The following is a 16838-nucleotide window of genomic DNA, read 5'->3' on the forward strand; positions in this document are numbered from 1 at the left end:
CTGGGTCATGCCCTTGTTTCTGCCCAAAGCTTCGGCGGCTGCTGGGCTCCCCTGCCTCAAGCCTTTCTCTGTTCCGGCCCATCTTCCTCAGTTGCCAAAGTGTCCGTCTGAGCAGGCTGTTCTCCTCAATAAGTTCCAGTGGTTCTTCTTAGCTCTAGGACCAAATATACAATCCTGTTTGGCCTTGGAATCCCTCATCTGACCCTCTCCTATGTCTCCTCTCACAAGTGGTGTTCCATCCCCTTGTCTGTATAGCTCTCCACTGACTATCCCCTATTCTCCCGCCATGTTTCTCCCCCCACCTTCACCTCCCAACCTCCCCAGCTTCTACTCAGCTCAGATCTTCTCCTCTTCCCTCTCCTGCCCTTCCTTTCCCCAAGTGCCTTCTCTTGCCTCTCAGATTATCTTTCATTTCCTCTGTCTCTTATTTTTTTGTCTCTATCTTATTTGGATATAGTGGTTTGCACATTGTTTCCCCAAGAAGAATATGAGCTCCTCCAAGTCTGGAGCCATTTTTGTTTTTCTTTGTATCCCCAGTGATTAGCACAGGCTGCTAAACAGTAAACCACTTAATAAGTGCTTCTTGATTTAACTAATCATTTGGGATTAATTTGCCAACATTCTCTATTTGAAATATAAAAACAAGTTGTGGAGTTTATTTTTTTTCTCCATTTTCAGTTAAAGATGTCTTATGTTTCCTTTTTCATCCCTTGACAGGCTGGTTTTGATGGAGAGAGCATTGGAAATTGTCCCTTTTGCCAACGCCTCTTCATGGTCCTCTGGTTGAAAGGAGTCAAGTTCAATGTGACAACTGTTGACATGACCAGGTGAGAAAAAGCAGGTCCTGTTTGATAACAGGGCCTAAGTTGAACAAGACAGCTGGGAAAGTCTGCCTTGGCACTGTGCTTGTCCCAGTTCTGGCAAGACTGGGGGAATAGTATCATATCATCCCATCATAAAGTTTCTCAGAGTCAACCAGTGATAATCTAGCACGTGATGTGACCTTCACTTTGGGGGGGGGGAACTGACATTCCCCCTAAAGAGCATCGCTTGACTGACATTCAATCATTAAAAAATAAAAAAGGACTCCTTTATTTCAATATGCAAATGTTGAAAGGGAACATGGAATGCTTGATAAAGGACTTGACTTAGAGTCAATTTTTCAGTCATGTCCGACTTTTCGTGACCCCATGGACCTATGACCAAAGGGTTTCTTGGCAAAGATGCTGTAATGGTTTGCCATTTCCTTCTCGAGTGGCAAACACAGGTTAAGTGACTTGCCCAAGTGGCTGGGATGGCTGCCCATGCATGATGCCACAGTTCAGTTTCACTTTCTTTTTTACCCTCTCCCCAGGAAGTTTCTGAGTCCGGATTTGAACTCAGATTTTCTTGCCTCTACGCCAAGTGCTCTAGCCACTTTACCATCTAGCTGTCTGGAGCCAGGAATGCCTGAGTTCAAATTTTTCTCTAAGCCACACACCCTGAGCTAATCACTTCAGCCCAAAGGGCTCCAGGACACTTCTAAAACAAACTGCATCTACCATTCCATAAGGGAGATCCCTATTCCAGCGAAATCACAGGTCTGCCCTCACTCCCTCTAGGAGTCGCTAGAAAATTAGTGCACAACATGAAGCATCTGAAAAAATATGTAAGAGCAGCTGGATAGTGCAGTGGGGCTACAGCACCAACCCTGAAGTCAGGAGGACCTGAATTCAACTCCAACCTCAGTCACTTAATACTTCTTAACTGTGTGACCTTAGGCAAGTCACTTAACCCCAATTGTTTCACAAAAAAAAAAAGACAAAAAAAAGACAAAAAAAAAAAAAAAAAAAAAGCATGCTCAGTTATTGAAGTACTCCCACCCCATGCCGGTGTTACTGGCTTTCCCAGTTGCAGTTAAGCCCAGAGAACTGGGAGATAAGATCAATCTCCCTAGGCAGTGTGGCATTGGAAACAAAGAACTGGCATTAGGAAGATCTGAGTGCAAATCCAGCCTCTAACACTTACTAGACCCTGAGCATGTCAGTTAAAGTCTGTCCTTCTTTATCTGTGGACAACTCAACAGGTCTAAGAGTGAACTCTAGTTTTCCCTCTCAACATCCCCTCTGCCTAAGTTCCCTATTACTGTGGAAGGAACAACCATGTTTCCATCTGGCCTTGTTCTCAGCTTCCGATTCTCCCTCACCGCCCACATTGGATCAGTTGCCATTTCTGCCATCATAACACACCTTTTGCATCCACTACCTTCCCCACTCACACAGGTACGACCTTCGTTTATTTGCTCGTTACCTCTCAACTCAGTGGTCACAATGGCTTCCTATTAAGGTCTCTTTTGTCATCTCAGCCCATCCTATTTCTGCTGCCAAAGGCAGATCTGACCATGTGACTCCTCTGCTTAACCAATCCCAAAGGTTCTCTGTTGCCTCTAGGAACACATAGAAATGCCTCTGTTTAGTATTTAAAAGCCCTCATCATCTGACCCCAGCCTTCCTTTCCCATCATCTGCAATGGAGACATTGTTTCCTTCTCCCGGGTGACCCCCCACCTCCAACCCCCTGCTTTAGTACTGGCCATGCTTAGCATCCCCTGCCTCCTACTCTCACCTCAGGGTGTCCTTATTCCTTTAAGATGGCTCTTCTCGCACTATCTTCAGCGAGAAGGTTTTCTTGATGCCCCCAAGTGTTAGTAGCCTCCCTCCCGAACTACCTTGTACTTAACTGATATGTGTGAAGTCTGTATGTAACGTATCGATTTCCTTTCTATTTATGCTGTATCCATTTGTGTATGTCTCCTCCAGACTGTAAGCTTCTTGGGAAGCGTGTAAGAGTGGGAATCGGACCTCTCTCCCTAGCACTTACTTAGCCCAGGGCCTGGTTCATAGTGGGTGTTGACCGATTGCTTAATCCATCTGAAAATGGAGATAATTGCATACCTATTTGTGCCATTTATGGGATTATTATGAGGATGGCATGAAATCATGCAGGGAAAGGATTTCGAGTGCCGTGTGAATTGCAATTCTTGTCATTCTTCATTACTATTAGAATCTGGAGGCCAGTTAGTTTCTGCCTTCTAAATCCTCTCCCAGATTTCCAGAATTGGGAAGGACACAGGGACCATCTCTGACCATGAACCTCCAGCAAGTGGCTAGCGGTTCCTGCTCCAAGTCTCTGTTCAGTGAGTCCCTCCTCCTGTGATGTGCACTAGTGCTCAAATTTACTCTCTGAGGACAGCTGGAATATCTTTTAAGGACAATTTCCCCTACTGTGCCTGGAGTAAGGGTTTGGGGCCTTTCACCTCCTACACTAGGGTACGGGTCTCATAGTACTCTGACCTAGTATGTTATCCATTTCCATATATTGCTTCCCCAAGGTTCCCCAAGGCCCCCTTTGAGGGGAAAGGTGTGCCAGGATCATCACACACTACTTTGGCAGCTTCTCTCTTCAAATCGACTTTGGCCCTAGCCAAGAGGAAAGTAGGCATTTAAAAAGGTAGCCCAGTATTGGGGTGGGGGGGGGAATAAAAGTAAAGAAAATATGAAAAAAAAATAGCACAAATTGCACATGTATCATCTCCTTTGGTAATCATGGCCACTTCTATGGAATAAGTGCCTCATTTTACAGATGAGACAACTGAGGTTCAAAGAAGGATTATTTCTTTGCCCAGGATGATATACCCATCCAGATGTCTGGTTCATGATGCAGAGTCGGCTCTTCCTGAAAGCCACCATATAAGTTGTTTGGTTAGTTATTAAGTAATATCTTCCCGTCTCTTTCTACAACTTAGGTGCACTTTCTGATTTGTATCCCAGTTATCCGTATGCATGTCACATTCCCTTAATAGATTCCTTGAGGAGTTTTAAAATAATTGTTTTTCATCTTGCTATTTCCCGTGCCTGGGCCATAATAGGCACTTGAGAAATATTTATTTGAATTTCAGTTCAATGCCAGAGAAAAGAAGATGGATCACCTCCCGAATTCTGTTTCCTAAGATCCACTACAAAGTTGCGTTATCTAATCTTAACCAGGCATTGTCGCAGCAAGGCAATCCGCCCAAATCAATTCACTAGCGCTGTGATGATCCTGGCCTATGTGACAGGATGACTGCTCTTCAGCCCCTACAGGGAGTCTTGGGGAGTCTATGGTTGCAAAGACACCTGCAGCAACTACGACTATTCCAAACCTTCTTTCCTTTCCTCAAGCCTCCCATTGCACCCCATTCTTTCATCTGAAGACCTAGAAACAAAACAAATTGAAGTCAATCAATGGACTCTCCATTTTCTCCTCTTTATCATCTCCCATGACTCATGCCTTCCTGCATCATCTCCTCCTTCATTCTGTCTCAGGTCTCTGGCCCATCTTCTTGCCAAGGCCAGTTCTTTTAAGTACAATTCTGATCCCACCCCCTCCTATCCTTTCCAGCAGATTGCATTGCCAACCTTTTTTTTTTTTTTTACCTTCACCTTTCCCTCTATCTATTGGTTTGCATGTTATCTCCCCCATTCGACTGAGCTCCATGGGGGAAGAGAGACTGGTTCTGGCTTTTTGTGTGTCTCCAGTACTGGTACAGAGTAAGTGTTTAATAGGTACTTATTTACTGATTAGCTGATTATCTGCTCAAAGACGAAAATTGACCAAAAGAGAAGGTAAAGAGGCAGGATAATTTATGAACAAGATAACCAGCTCTTAAAAAGTGTAAAGCAGCCATGAGTTGTCTTGGCCTTCTGTTAGCCCCGAGTAGATAGGCTTCATCTTTGCTTCTCTCACAGGATATTCTGTAATCTCCTTGGGTAATGTGTGGGTGGCTTCTCTGCTAGGTGTCTAAATCCAACTCAGATAGAAATGGATCCCTGCAGGGCTTATATTGATGTAGAAAATCACAAATGAACATGATCTATTGGTGGCCCAGTAGATAGAGCACTGGGCCTGGAGTCAGAAAAGCCTGAGTTCAAATCTGGCCTCAGACACTTCCTAGCTCTTGTGATCCTGGACAAGTCACTTCATCCTGTTTGCCTCAGTTTCCTTATCTGTCAAATGAGCTAGAGAAGGAAACAGCAAACCACTCCAATATCTTTGCTGAGAAAATCCCAAATGGCGTTACGGAGAGTTGGATACAACTGACTAACAACAGTGTTTTATTGCATTTTTATTTATTTTGTTAAACATTTCCCAATTACATTTTTATCTGGTCCCCACTGCAAGAGGAATTTTGCTGCAGCATGCACCCGGGTGAGTCTGAGCCTTTGTAAATAACCCTTTCTTTCCAATCCCTCTAGGAAACCTATAGAGCTGAAAGAGCTAGCCCCAGGAACCAGTCCTCCTTTTTTGTTGTTCAACAAGGAACTGAAGACAGACTTCATTAAAATCGAGGAGTTTCTAGAGCAAGTCCTGGCTCCTCCAAGGTACAGAATTTTTCCCATTCCTCCACTGAAGAAGGCGTATGTGTGACTGACGTTTACATCCCCTCCTTCTAGGACTCCATGGCATAATAAGTGGATCAATTGAATTTCTTCTTCCATCTGTTTACCCTGCAGACTTTTGACTCCCTCACGTTTAGGCCTGTGGAGTTTGGGGGCCAGACCTCTCTTTCATTCTTGAGGAGAATCTTGTAAATAACCACTTGCTCATTTCCCCAAAGAAGAGGAAATGATACTAATTGTGCTGATTTGGCTTATCTGGAGAAGATTCTATATTTAATCTTGGAAGTTATAATGGGGTAACATCAAGTATTTCTGATGAGCCCAGCAATCACAGTGAGATAGGGCAGACCTACTTTAATCTGAGAGTCATGTTGGGGTTTTGGTGGTGGTGGTGGTGGTGGTTTTGGATTTGTGGGGGGGTGGGTTGTTTGTTTTTTGTTTTTTTGTTTTTTTTAAATAAAAGAGTTGGAGTTAAGTGACTTGCCGAGAGTCACACAACTAGGAAATATTAAGTGTCTAGGGCCAGATTTGAATTCAGGTCTCCTAACTTCAGAGCCAGTGCCCGCCGATCTCTGCTGATGTGACTCTTGTCTTTCCACAATCACCTTCACAGCTTTGGTCTGTCTACTTCCTGTTACCATTACCTTCCAAATCGACTGCCTCAGATTCCCTTCCTCAGAGGTGAACACCCAAACTGGCTTTAACTTTTAGTTCCTCTAACCTCTGGGAGAGTCTCCTTTCCACCAGGCTTATGACCCAACTTCCCCAGTTTCTAATTCCTCACCTCCCATTTCCTGAAGGTGTTCAGTTCCTCTAGTTCAGGGGTTCATAACTTTTTCTGAGTCATGGATCCCTTTGACAGGCGGTCTAGCAAGCCTGTGGATGCCTTCTCAGAAATGTGTTTTTAAATACCTAAAATAAAATCATTGGTATTAAAAGGGAAACCAATTATAGCAAAAATATATATTTAAAAAAAACTCCCAAATTTACAGCCCTGTACCCTGCATGGATTCTATCTTAACTACCTACCGGATAGATAAATCACACTCAAGACCCAAGTCACCACCTGAAATTGCTCCACCTTGATACTCCTGAATTCTCAGATACCCATCTGTGATCCTAAGCTCCCATCCTCCCAGCTGTCCCACCTCCCGACTCCTTAGGAGCCCGCCCAATGGCCTTCCATCTTGAACTTCTTTTCCCAGTCCAACACCCTTCTTTAGCTTCACCGCCCTCCCAGCACAGTTTGGCCCTTATAAATCTGCCACTCCCACAAGGCGTCCTCCTCCCCCATGTTCTTCAACTATGGGTTCCCATGCTGGAAAGCCACAACACTGGTCTTTCTCTCTGAATGATACCTTCTCGGCTTCTTCAGAGATTTTGAGCATACTAGAGAAAACCAAGAAATTGTTCACTATGACACCTCAATAATTGCCCACTGATCCTTTTATTCATCTTGGACTCATTCCCTATCACACTGTCTCCCAATTGGGGATCCCGAACTTTCTCCTCTCTTAGCCCCAATTCTACCTGTGTCTTTTATGTTTTTTTTAAGATTTTTTTTCTACCTATATGTTTTATGTTTTTTAAAAATTCTTTTCTACCTATGTCTTTTAGCTAATGTGTCTCCTTATTCTGCTGAGATCATCCAGTATGAGCTCTCTCGTTCCCCTTCCTGTGAACCTCAAGATCTCTCTATCTTGATTTACCCTTGCTTCCTTCCTTCTGGTTTCAGAGAATGAGGCGGATTGCCTTGGGAACTTAGCTCCCATGTGTAACATCAATTCTATAGATAAAATGCCTTCTTCAGGTCTGGAGAACCGAAATGAATTGGAAGTCAAAAGGTTGTAGCAGACACTAAGTGAAGATATAGATAAATGGCTTCTATTTTTACAAAGTCCTTTTGCCTCCTGGCACAAAGAATAGAAAACAAAATGTTCCTTGATTATTTCTTCGCCTATCCCAGTAGAACATGGCCTCTTGGAGTTGTTATTAACAACGCATAGACATGTTGATGGTTTGGGTTCAGTGTTACCCCAAAACCCAAGTGGACAAAGTTGATGCTCTGGCTAAAGTCTGTTTGAGGGTCTATCTTGTTCTTCTCCTAAGGTATCCACGTCTGAGTCCCAAGTATATGGAGTCCTTTGATGTGGGGTGCGACATCTTTGCCAAGTTTTCTGCATATATTAAGAACACACAAAAGGATACCAATAAACGTAAGACGCAACTTTGTATCTGCCATCTTAGATCCTAGGGGGTTTTGTTGTTGTTTAGTTGTTTTTTCAGTCATGTCTGACTCTGTATGATCCCCTTTGGGGTATTTTGGAGCAAAGATACCAAAGTGCTTTGCCATTTCCTTCTCCAGCTCATTTTGCTGATGAGGAAACTGAGGCAAACAGGATGAAGTGCCTGACCCAGGGTCACACAGCTAATAAATGTCTGACTCTTGATTTGAACTCAGGCCTTCCTGACTCCAGGACCAGTGCTCTATCCACTGTGCCACCTAACTGCCTGTTAGAGTCTTTTTTTTTGGTGAGGGATTAAAGTGATTTGCTCAGAATCACATAGCTAGTAAGGGCTAAGTGTCTGGGGCTGGATTTGAATTCAGAGCCTCTTGACTCCTTGCTTAATTTCTTTAATTCTTCCCATCTTCCCCAAATTTTCATCTTACCCATACAACAAGAAAAAAAAAAAAAGATATGAACCAATCAATGAACCCAATCCGATTCATTCCAGTGGGAGATGGCAAACTAATGTGTCAGCATATGGTATTCCACTCTTTGCTAATAAAGAATGATAATAATAATACTTAACCTTATATAACACTTACACTGTGCTAAGTTCTTTACAATTACAGTCTCATTTGATCCTAACAACAACATTGCAGGATAGGTATCCCTACTTTAAAGTTGAAGAAATTGAAGCAGGCAGAAATGAAGTGACTTGGTCAGAGGCATACAGCTAGTAGCCTCAGACTGGACTGGAATTTAGGCCTTCCTGACTGTCTCTAAGCCTGCAGTTCTATCCATCCTGCCCCTACTGGTCCTTCTAGCAAACACATCATCAAGTACAAGGCCTGGCCCATCATAAGCAGGCACCCGATGAATATTTGATGTTTGAATGAATAAAGGAATCGGTTGGTTGATTGTTGTCCTCGAGTCTTGAAGAGAACCAAAATAATATCATGATGTTGGGTCAAAGTAGAATGTGTCCAATTGTGGCTGATCAGTCCCATACGAGCTTGGAAGACTCTACCACGAGTTGACATACATTTGGGGCAGAGATGGCTCTAGATATGCACATCTTCTATTTCCTTTGAGCTACTACAATTGTGCTTTGCTCATAGGCCACAGCGCCTTCTTTGATGCGCTAGGTGGTCCTTTGCCAGTGTCTCCCTTGTCTCCCAATTAATTTGAAAGTTCTATGTCTGAGTGAACTAAAGCATGGGCAAATAAGCACATTGGGAAACATTTGACAGTGACAGTTGAGCATCTAAAAATAAACCTGTGACTTCATTAAATGATTCAGATCTGGAGAAAGCTTTGCTGAAGGAATTTAAGCGTCTAGACATCTATCTGAATACCCCTCTTCCCGAGGAAATTGATCATGACACTGTTGAAGAAATCGTGGTCTCCAGAAGGATGTTCCTGGATGGAGATCAGTTGACCCTGGCAGACTGCAACCTACTCCCAAAGCTGCATATCATCAAGGTGAGAAAGAAACAGTAAGAACAATAGGTATAGTATACCACGCTTTGGGTGGCCATTTCTACTGAAGAACGCCCACGATGATCACTTTTTACCAGTGTTGATGTGTATATGGCTTCACAGATCAACGACTTTTCCCTCTCTTTTACTTGGTCTTCTAGGTGGTTGCCAAGAAATATCGGGACTTTGACATCCCCGAGGAATTCTCTGGAGTCTGGCGCTATCTGGGAAATGCCTACGCCCGAGAGGAGTTCAGCCACACATGCCCTGCAGATAAGGAGATTGAAAACACTTATGCATCTGTGGCTAAAAAGTGAAAAATTAAGGCTGCATGTTCCAAAGCGAACAATAGCCATGCAGGTTACCTTTTGTATCACATCCCTATTTCTGCTAGAAACGTTGGTGAAACATTTAGTTTGAAAGAGTATTCTCTGCTTTCTGTCTAGCCAGCCATACCCACAATGCCCTGCAATTTCTGTGTGGCCTCAAGCTTTCCCAAGCTTCCAGCATCCTGATGGCAAATCCATTTGATTCCCGAATCCCTAAAATGTGTTAGGTAAATCTCAACAGAATTAGAGTCTAAATTGTCTGGTGAACCCCAGCCCGAGATCCTGGATGAAATCATTTAAGTGGTGTAGCATCTTTTAACGCTACCCTGGCTTTGGAGCTTCCCTTATGAAGTGGGACTCTGTCAGTTCAGTTGTTTTACAAGCAAGACAGCGGCAGGCCAAGATTCTGAACCTGAGGGAAAAAACTATATTCCTCCCCCCCCTCCCCCGCCTAAGAGTTCATCCTACTTGAGTCAGGGGAAGAGAATAAGCATTTGTATGGCACCTACTATGTGCCAGATATCGTGATAAGTATTCCAAAGATGACCAGTAAAATAACGAAAGCCAGCCAGTCTTAGAAACGTCACTACACCTCATGAATGTAGATGATTAGACCATACCCGTCACTATACTGAAATGCTACCACACTGATAAGTTTAACTGATAACCGATTATTAGTCGCCTTATCCGTGAGAAACCAAACCAAAATTATAAAAATCCGAGATGCAGACATTTCCTGTCATAAAGTGTACTCACCGATTGACGTCACTAGCTTAAAGTTTTCTATCCCCAGTATAACATAGCTACTATTTTTCTTGCTTTTAGTAGAACAGCGTATGATGCTCCCCTCCCCCACAGTTTAGGTAAACCATAGAAAAAGGGAGCTATGGAGGGAAATCTCTGGCCCCCATGTGACTTTGATTTTCCCTCAAAGAGGGACAGAACTCCCAAATTTAAGAGATGCACCAGTAGCTAATGGGCTAAATTGCTCTGTGTATGCATACAAATCAAATGTCGTCTTTCTCTATCCAGAGATCTGAGGAAAACTTGGCAGCATATATTAAGCCCCTACTGTGTGCTAAGTGCTGGGGATACAAAGGCAGGCAAAAATACAGTTCCTGCTTTCAAGGAGCCCACCATCTATGGAGAGCCGTAGCTGAGGGAAGATTCTAGAATTAAGAGGGAGCAGGAAGGATGTGGTGCAGGAAGTAAGTCTTCAGCTGAGACTCGAAGGAAGCCAAGGGAGCCCAGCAGGGGAGATGAGAAGAGAAAACATTCTAGGCATAAGGAACAGCCAGTGAAAACATTCAGAAATTGGGAGATGGAGTGTGTTGTTTGAAAAATAACAAGGAGGTTATAGTGTCACATTGGATCCCTCTTTTTTTTTTTTTTTTTTTTTTTTTGAGGCTGGGGTTAAGTGACTTGCCCAGGGTCACACAGCTAGGACGTGTTAAGTGTCTGAGACAGATTTGAACTCCCGTCCTCTGAGTTCAAGGCTGGTGCTCTATCCACTGCGCCACCTCGCTGCCCCCCCTCTTTTTTTTTTTTTTTTTTTATTTTGTGTCACATTGGATCAAAGAAGATGTTGGGGTGGGGTGGTATAAGGTGTGAGAAGACTAGAAAGGAAGGAGGGGGCTCGATTATGAAGAAATATGAAGAGGGTTTTGTACTTGATCCTGGAGGCAATAGGGAGCCACGGGAGTTGATTGAATAAGGAGGTGACGTGATCCAATGTACAATTTAGAAAGATCCTTTCGGTGGCTGGATTGAAGATGGACTGGAGTGGGGAGGCAGGTAGACCCTCCCAGAAGATATTGCACTAATGTAGGCTGAGGTGATGAGGGCAGTACCCCCAGAATTTGAGGATTGGGGCATATTCGAGAGATAACTCCAAGTTAGAAACAAGAGGACTTAAATGATTATGCAAACGAATCACTGATGCTGTACACACCCAGGGCAATGTAGAACAGCAGCCTTAAAGTACTAGATAAATATTAGCTATTTTTAAAAAAATAAAATATCACTGAGAGGCAGCATTGGCTGCCCTCGGAGCCAAGAGAGCTGGCTTCAAATCCAGCCTATTGTGTATAATTCTAGAAAAGTTACTTCCATTCCTCGTTTTGGCAGTCCAGAAAGTCGCAGAAAAGGTACCCAACTGATGGGCTTTCCTCTCCTTGGAGTTTCCTAAGCCAGTAGAATCCCCTCTGGTCTGGGTTTTAAGTCAAACACCAGCACATGGTATTCACGGACAAATCAATGGACAGAAGCTCTGGAATCCTGAGAGTTTTTTGGATATTAAAACATGTATTCTTCTTCTTCCATTATTATCAGTCACTTTTTCCTATTCTATAACATCATGAATAAAAAACAATTTTGTACTTTCTGTTCTCAGAAGCTTGTTTCTGGCACCTTTTGAGAAAGGCAGTTGTGCAGTTCAGCTAGGATTACCTAGCCCGGATCCGTGCCAAGGTCCCTGAGAACCCCTGTAGGGCTTTCCCAGCCTTCCCGGATAAGCAGAGAAAATGGCAGGGAACCCCTTGATCAGAAGACTTCCTTCAATTGCCTCTGGTCATTCTAGACCCCAGGTCTATTTACCCCCATTCTCCTCCCCGCTCCCACCTTCAAAGGAAGTGCCATTGGTCAATGAGGGGCCTCCATCAATATGGATCCCAACTTCTTCATGCTTTAATAGTCTTCATAAGTTCCTGTGCCCTCACCCCATCCTCAAATCATCACTTACCTCAGCTTCTGCTAATGAGTGTCTCTGGATGATTTTCACTGGGCCATCTCTGGGAGATGGAGGCCCTTTCTCTTTCAGAGGAGGAAGGATCTGGAGCCCTTCCTCATATGTGGAGTGGTGGGTAGGGCACTGACTGTGCCTCTGTTCCCTCTCCCTCCCAGCTTAATGAGACTCATAACAGCTGGCCCCTGACTGGACCAGACCTCCAGGCCCCATTAAAGCCAGGAACAGGCAGGAGAAAAAGTTGCTCCCCGGCTGTCCATTTGCTTCTTACCAAAGCTAGGCTCCAGCTCAGCCCAGGGAACTGGGCAGGGTGCTAAAGCAACAGCTTGCCTAGAAAATTCCTCTAATCATCCTCCCCACATCTGCCCAACACCTCCGGGAGGAGACACTTTCCCTTCTGTAATGCGCGTTTGGGCTTGGCCCGCTCTATCGGCCGTTGGTTCCTTCACGCGAGCCTCTTGGGCCCCCTTTGACCAGAGGCACACTCCCACTTGGGCAACAAGAATGATGCCGTGGGCCTATGGTGAAACCAGCTGGCCTCTGGGAGGTCTACTGGCAGGCCCTGTCAGCTGCCCTGGATGCAACCCAAGAGGACCGTGAATCTCTGCATGTTGCACGTGTCCCAGAGAACTTCCAACGAGGACATAGTGTCCAAGGTTCTTACTTCTCAGGGTTCCCGGCCTTCCCACAAGGATCGTGATGCCACGGAAGGCACGATAAAATCCGGCCCAAAGTGCAGACAAAGGTCCACCTAAGAATCGGGAGGAGCGAGCGAGGACAACTCTTTGGGGGCCTGTGGAAGAACGGCGTCCCTACGTGGCTCATTTGGGCCACCAGCAGCTTACAGATTCATCAGAGGGAAGGGACCCCTGTAACCTCCCACCCCACAACCTGAAAGAGTGGTGGCCCCATGCTGTCAGCAGGGATTAGGAGGTTCTCTGATATAGGGGTCCCCAGGAGACAATCATGCAGGTACACCCCTGGAAGTAAGTTCATGGTCCTCTTAGACACTGCAATCACTGGGAATCTTGAGCACTAAGCAGGATGGCCACTAGCATCGAGGAGCTGGGAGGACAAGTGTCACTCCGTTAGATCTGCAGGGGCGGTGTTATCTATCCCTGCCATCATCCGTGTAACTGTACCCCCGACCTGTGCCCTGACCATCATTGATACGGATAGCCTTGCCTGGCAATTCACCATTAGGAACAAACCTAAGAACTTTTCCCTAGTTGTAAAGGCCTGCTGGGATTTGGTAGCCCTGCTCTCCCCTGCGGGTGGGTGACATTCCCCGATGTCACCTGCTGAGAGACTGAGGGTTTGTCATAAACACCCTCTTAGATTCTGGTGGGTTAGCGTGCAGCTTTGCCCTCCCAAACTCCTGCTTGCTGATGGTCAAGAGTGGTAACTCACTGAACTCGGGTTCCCCTCTTGGAGTACCCCTTCCACACATTTCTGCACTCGCTGCAGCAGGGCCACAACTGGCCTGCTCTTACACACCTCAGCAATATGATTTCTTCTGCCACTCTTCCTGCTGCCAGCTGGCCCCAGTCTGCTTTCGTCTTCATCCACCTCCCTATGGGTTATTTGATTGCCCTATGGGTTGTGCAGACCACACTTATTGTTGCTCCTTTATCCAAGGGCCCAAGACACTCCTACCAGGATGGTACGCGCTATCGTTCGTCCTGGTGACTGAGAAAGGCTATAGACACCCCTTATCGTTGGCCCCCATGGACCAAGGGATGGGCATGTGGAACATAATCCAATATGATCTGCTTGTCATCACCCTTCTGTGGTCATCCAACTATAGGAAAGGGCAGACAGAAACTCCATCCTTGAAAGAGAATTTTCTGCCTCCTAGTAAAATGTCATGGCACATACCAGACCTGATGGTACTCTTCCAGATAGTAAAGTAAAAGCCATCACCCCAGGCCCTGGAACCAGCCTGTGGGTAATGTGCCAAGGGAGGAGGGGCACTCCACCGATACCTGCCGACTCCTCCGCACTCATGACTAGAGGACAAGGAAGAATTCAAAGTTCTTCATGCAGACCACTAAGATCCCACAGCCTCTAGGGCCTGTAGGATTGCACATCCTGTATGAAGAACAGAATGGACACCTGCTGCAGCTTCCCACTTTTAAAAAGACTATATTGCCATTTTCTATATTGCCTCACTTTCTTATTACTGCTCCTGGTGCCGTGGTTTCTATGGTAGACAACTGCCATTGTTCCCCAAGGGACCCCGAGTCTGGAACATGTCTAATGCACGATGCTATGAATGATTGGGCACTCACCCTGAATTGGAGCATGGAATGGGGCCTGGTTTCCAAGCGAGAGTATTCGTGAAGAGAAGGGGCAATGTGTTGGGCCATGACGATAGGACTTCTGACCCTGGGACACATCATCCTGAAACTGTATTCGTGGGACCAGAAAACTGACTGCCACCCTGACCTTGTCAACCTTGATTGGCCTGGGGAAAGCCCAAATTTCTGATGCACCAGATGATGACAGCAACTTCCACACCCTCCCCAAACCTCCTAGAGTCTCATGAGACGGGAGGCCCATCTACTTCATGGCCAGGTCAAGATATACTATCAGAATATATACAGCAAATAGGATTTGTCTTTGGATTTAGACATCTCCCAGATTGTAAAGGACAGAAGCATATCCCTGGACTAGTTCCTTCACACCTCACTGCAATGGGTGATGGCATTAATGCCTTAATGCAGCTAAGTGGGAGCCTGGTTATTTTACCATGGTCCTCCCAACTTCTCAATACAAAGCCTTGGAGACAGCTCACCTCCCTGTTCAAACACATGGAGAGGATGAAGAAAATGGGGAGTTTTCTTTGACTGCTCTCCTGTCACTAACCATGATTTCTATTCTATCCAGCCTGGCTCCTCAAAGGGATCCCTCAACACTTCCCATAAACCTTCAGACATCTATAACCTATTATCTACAATTATATAATCTACAAGTCAGCAACAACCACCCCTAGTGCTCACACCAGGACTATCTGCGTGTAGTTAAAATCTCTGGCCAGTAGGAGGCAGAGGGAGTGTAATAAACAAGATGAACCACTTCGGCCTTACTGCTCAGAGACTATCCAATACTTGGGAAATCCCCTCTTCACTCTCCCCAATGCTGATCTTTTACACTAATCCTACCCTGACAGAAAAGGGACTTCTTTTTTTAAATTTTTAATTATTATTTTTATTATAGCTTTTTGTATACAAAACATATGCATGGATAATTTTTCAACATTGACCCTTGCAAAAACTTCTGTTCCAACTTTTCCCCTCCTTCCGTCCACCCCTACCCTAGATGGCAGGTAGTCCCATTCATGTTAAATATGTTAAAGTACATGTTAAATGCAATATATGTGTACATATTTATACAGTTCTCTTGCTGCACAAGAAAGATCGGATTTAGAAAGAGGGTAAAAATAACCTGGGAAGAAAAAAAACAAAAATGCAAGCAAACAATAACAGAAAGAGTGGAAATGTTATGTTGTGGTCCACACTCATTTCCCAGAGTTCTTTCTCTGATTGTAGCTGATTCTGTTCATTACAGATCAATTGGAACTGATTTGGATCCTCTCATTGTTGAAGAGAGCCACATCTATCGGAACTGATTATCATGTAGTATCATTGTTGAAGTTCTGCTCATTTCATTCAGCATCAGTTCATGTAAGTCCCTCCAAGCCTCTCTGCATTCATTCTGCTGGTCATTTCTTACAGAACGATAATATCCCATAATATTCATATACCTCATTTTATTCAACCATTCCCCAGTTGATGAGCATCCATTCAGTTTCTAGTTTCTGGCCACTACAAAAAGTGCTGCCACAAACATTGCACAGATAGGTCCCTTTCCCTTCTTTAGGATCTCTTTCGGATATAAGCCCAGTAGTAACACTTCTGCGTCAAAGGATATGAACAGTTTGATAACATTTTGAGCATAGTTCCAGATTACTCTCCAGAATGGTTGGATATGTTCACAACTCCACCAACAATGCACCAGTGTCCCAGTTTTCCCACATCCCCTCCAATAGTCATCATTATCTTTTTCTGTCACCTTGGGCAATCTGAAAGGTGTGTAGTGATATCTCAGAGTTGTATTAATTTACATTTCTCTGATCAATAGTGATTTGGATTACCTTATCATATGACTAGAAATCGTTTCAATTTCTTCATCTGAGAATTGTCTGTTCGTATCCTTGGACCATTTATAAATTGAAGATTGGCTTGATTTCTTATAAATTAGAGTCAATTCTCTATATATTTTGGAAATGAGGTCTTTATTGGAACCTTTAACAGTAAAAATGTTTTCCCAATTTGTTACTTCCCTTCTAATCTTGTTTGCATTAGTTTTGTTTGTACAAAAGCTTTTTGATTTGATGTAATCAAAATTTTCTATTTTGTGATCAATAATGGTCTCTACTTCTCCTTTGGTCACAAATTCCTTCCTCCTCCACAGTTCTGAGAGGTAGACTATCCTATGTTCCTCTAATTTATTTATAATCTCATTCATTATGCCTAGATCATGGACCCATTTTTATCTTATCTTGATGTACAGTGTTAAGTATGGGTCAATGCCTAGTTTTTGCCATACTAATTTCCAATTTTCCCAGCAATTTTTGTCAA

At 44.2% G+C, this 16838-nt stretch overlaps 1 protein-coding gene across 2 annotated transcripts in view; it reads left to right on the plus strand.

The window, feature by feature from the left end:
* CLIC2 (chloride intracellular channel 2) overlaps positions 1-11835 on the plus strand; it is a 38808-nt gene extending 26973 nt beyond the window's left edge. For both annotated transcript variants that reach the window (XM_074278606.1, XM_074278607.1), the window contains exons 2-6: positions 718-827; positions 5273-5398; positions 7526-7632; positions 8945-9126; positions 9285-11835. In XM_074278606.1, coding sequence (XP_074134707.1) covers positions 718-827; positions 5273-5398; positions 7526-7632; positions 8945-9126; positions 9285-9440 — 681 coding nt within the window. In that variant the 3' untranslated portion in view covers positions 9441-11835. The remainder of the gene's footprint in view (positions 1-717; positions 828-5272; positions 5399-7525; positions 7633-8944; positions 9127-9284) is intronic.
* Positions 11836-16838: the final 5003 nt, after the last annotated feature.

Source organism: Sminthopsis crassicaudata, chromosome X (genome assembly GCF_048593235.1).
Source record: "Sminthopsis crassicaudata isolate SCR6 chromosome X, ASM4859323v1, whole genome shotgun sequence".
NCBI classification, from domain to species: domain Eukaryota; kingdom Metazoa; phylum Chordata; class Mammalia; order Dasyuromorphia; family Dasyuridae; genus Sminthopsis; species Sminthopsis crassicaudata.